Source organism: Bidens hawaiensis, unplaced genomic scaffold, assembly GCF_021521415.1.
Source record: "Bidens hawaiensis isolate Kalapana, Puna unplaced genomic scaffold, B.hawaiensis_p1.1 tig00005935_1, whole genome shotgun sequence".
NCBI lineage: Eukaryota > Viridiplantae > Streptophyta > Magnoliopsida > Asterales > Asteraceae > Bidens > Bidens hawaiensis.
In genome coordinates, this window is record NW_027491390.1 from 1,180,522 (window position 1) to 1,183,963 (window position 3,442).

The 3,442-nt window shown below is 36.9% G+C and overlaps 1 protein-coding gene across 1 annotated transcript; it reads right to left on the reverse strand.

Moving 5' to 3' along the window:
* Positions 1-1,019: 1,019 nt before the first annotated feature.
* Positions 1,020-2,571, reverse strand: LOC143631057 (shikimate kinase, chloroplastic-like). The gene is made up of 8 exons (XM_077099916.1): positions 2,481-2,571; positions 2,322-2,374; positions 2,101-2,225; positions 1,848-1,935; positions 1,662-1,744; positions 1,444-1,573; positions 1,226-1,304; positions 1,020-1,135 (listed from the first exon to the last, which is right to left on the reverse strand). The coding sequence occupies exons 1-8, from the start codon at positions 2,569-2,571 to the stop codon at positions 1,020-1,022; spliced, it is 765 nt and encodes a 254-aa protein (XP_076956031.1).
* Between the last annotated feature and the right edge of the window lie 871 nt (positions 2,572-3,442).

Consider the following 3,442-nt stretch of genomic DNA (forward strand, 5'->3'; position numbering starts at 1 on the left):
TCAGTAATGTCACCTGAAGAAGGAGTGAGCAAGCCGGGAATACTCCCGCACAAAGCCGGGAAAACTCCCGCCCAAATGAGCCAGTCCGTACGCTACTGGAGGATCTTTTGTACTGTACCTGACGAGGTATGGACAAAAGATCTGACCAAAGCTGCGACAGCTCACTGACAACAGTACAACGAGCAGCATGCTCTATTACTTAATGTCACTATCAGCCGCTGCCTACTCACCAACCTGTCGTAGCACGTGCATAGCCTGCAGTTGGTGGAAAAGGAATAGTACACAGCCGGCCTGGTCACTATCAGCCGCTGCCTACCCACCAACCACCAGCATGGCATGTGCGTAGCCCACAGTTGGCAGAACAGGAATACTATTCAGCCGGCTGTACCTTCTTGGAAACCTACCTTCGGCTATAAATACTCCAACACCTTGGAATGGTATGATTATCTCATTATCTCATTATCTCATCTTCTCTAGCAATCTCTTAATATACACTTATATTCAAGAGCAATCTAGTCTGATTCTCACGCCGGAGGGTGGTCACAAGGAGGTACCCCCCTTCTCAGTGACGAGCTCACGGTGTCTGTTTTGCAGGTCATCAGAAGAACCATCTTTGCCGGACATAACCCTCGTGGGAAACATCTATTTAACCTCCAGATTATCCGTAATCTGCCCGGGGTCAATTAGTGTTTCTTCAGTATACAAAATGAAAATGTAAAACCCAAGAAAGGAATAATCGGTTTGTTTGATTCGTTATAATGAGATGAGTAAAATATAATAGTATTTTTCTTCTTACACTAAAAAAGGAGTTTGACATGTTAAGTTACTTTATAGACATAAATCTAGATGGATATCACATCTAACCACACAACAAAGAGAAACTTTACATATTTCGGGTGTTGGTTTCCGCACAATCTAAGCGGATGATAGTTCTTGCTTTACTTTTTCAAATAGCTCTCGCATTGAGCGAGTACCTGTCAAATAATCGGGTAAGCAACCAATACGAGTAGTAAAATGATTTAGACACGAGACAAGATAGTTAAATACTCGTATGTGTGAGAGGGGACAACCTCTATAGCAATTTGAGTAGGAGTAATACGATATGCATCTCCATGCCCTAACTTAGCTGCGATATCTGTTAAATTCCCAAATAACAAGCAGAGGGAATGCGGTAATATATAAAAATAAAACATAAAAGTATAAAGTTAAATCTTTGCATACATACTTAATAAAGAAACTTTCACATGGGCATTGTTGTAGGCTTCACTCCTTTCCTTCCATAGCACAGATAATTGCCTTAAACTCTACATATGACATATGAAGGTGTTGTTAAATACACAAGCAATTTAAACTATAGATATACATGAACCAAATAAATTATATAACGTGGTTATGTAACATGATCATACATATTAAATCAAGTTTGATCGAGTTTGTTTTCACCTTTACATAAGTATCACCCGATTCATGATGCAGAAGTGGGCGAGATGAAGTTCCTACATCAGTAATTCTTCGAGCCAATACTTCCAACGGTACATCTATAAAGACAATTATACCCTTGTGCATGTATTTCCTGATCATAATATGATCATAATCATGAAATGCCCATGACGGATTAAAGACATACCATTTGCGCGCCCAATCAAATTTAATATTTGTACCAATTGATAGGCTCAAGAACAGTGCCCCCACCCGTCGATATAACAAGTCGACACATTGGTGACAGCTTCCTCAACACCCCAGTCTTCCAAGAAAAAAGCATATGCATTATATTAACATATGTTATAACATTAATATAACAACAATATAACAACAATGATACTAGATAATATAACTAAGTTACTAACCTCGTTATCTCTGAAGAAGCTTTCACCATGCAGTTTGAACATATCAGCCACTGTAGTCCCACCAGCAGCCTCCTCTACTAATTTGTCACTGCGCAACACGAGTTCAATCCAAACGTGACAAAAGTTTAATTAGCTAAAAGAGGAACGTGTCAAAGTTGTCACGTTGTTTTCCAATAATAATCAAAGCATTATATCTTTTATTTTTCAAAATGATAAAAATTTGCATGCGGGTTAATCCAAGTATCCAACAAACCTGTCGACGAAAGAGTAACCAAGCAGTAGTTGAGATAAAATTTGGCCAATTGTTGTTTTTCCGGAGCCCATCATTCCAACCAGATATATACATCTTCCATCTAGATGTGCTTCAATTTCCTGTGACTAAATGCACGTGTAGGAAGTGGTGTGATTATATAGTTATCGCAGTTTTCTACTTATATTTTGTTATGTATAAAACATCTAGTTAAACATTAATACCTTTAGTGATAGATTTTCCTCAGTAGTAAAACATTCAGATTTGGGTGATGAATCTATAATTTAAATGACAACAATATTGATTAATATTTGTGTAACTCATGTAGCAAGTCATATGGTTAACAATGTTCATATAAACAATATATGTAGTAACTAAGGTACCGCACCCCATCCTCTGGGCGCTCCGTCCACCCTTAGATATAGATATTGTCGCCTTGTCGGGACGGGACACATGTGGCGACAAATAATCCATGCTACATTTACTTTTAGTATTTAGTTCGTGCCAACTATAGTACTAACATTCACAAACATATATATTTATAAGCAACCGTACATATACCATCTAACTAATTAATACCGAAGGGCTTGTAGTTTAATGGCATCGAGATATTGTGTAGATTTAATTTAGGAGCTAGTATGATTAGTGAATGTATGAGTTAACCGTTCTAAAAAAAATAAATGTGTCACAAAACATATGTTCACCACAAATTAGCGAACTTTTACCTGGATACCGATCATCGACAACCATTATACTTTTATCCGAAAAGATAAAAGTATGATCAGACATTTTGCTTTCCATTCTTTCAGTTCCTGCACAAATTATTCACTCGTCAGATCGATCATCATTCACCTTCTTCACAAAGTACATTGAAGAGTTAGTATTTGAACTGCAAAATATTTCTACCAAACATCACACTACAACTGTCAATGGTGAATTGAATGCTCTTCTGTGCATTTAAAACTAGTTAATGGTTTATATGTATCTAGTAAAAGTTTTTAGAAAAACCAACGAGTTCATTATTGATATATATTTAGAAAAACCAGCACATGATTCGTTGGCCGTTAAAAAAAAATTATAGAAAAACCAACGTGTATAAACATTTAATTATACTGCGTAGTTCGTACGTGTAATAAATTAGGAGAATTGATAGGACATAATTTTGGGGGTGTGAATTTATACTAATACACGAAAGCACACGTAGCTAAATGGGTCATGCTCGATTTGATCTCCGGGTTCACAAATTGAACCGTTTAGTGCTATACGTGTTTTTTTTATCTTATATATAATTTCAGCAACAGTCATTTATCGGTGTCGGTTAGGTTCGCTACGATGTCGTATTTAA

Coding starts and splice junctions, on each gene's coding strand:
- LOC143631057 (XM_077099916.1), bottom strand. CDS start 2,571: ATGGATTATTTGTCGCCACATGTGTCCCGTCCCGACAAGGCGACAATA. Junction 1,936..2,100: donor GGTTACTCTTTCGTCGACAG/GTTTGTTGGATA, acceptor CGTGTTGCGCAG/TGACAAATTAGTAGAGGAGG. Junction 1,136..1,225: donor TGTGAAAGTTTCTTTATTAA/GTATGTATGCAA, acceptor GGAATTTAACAG/ATATCGCAGCTAAGTTAGGG.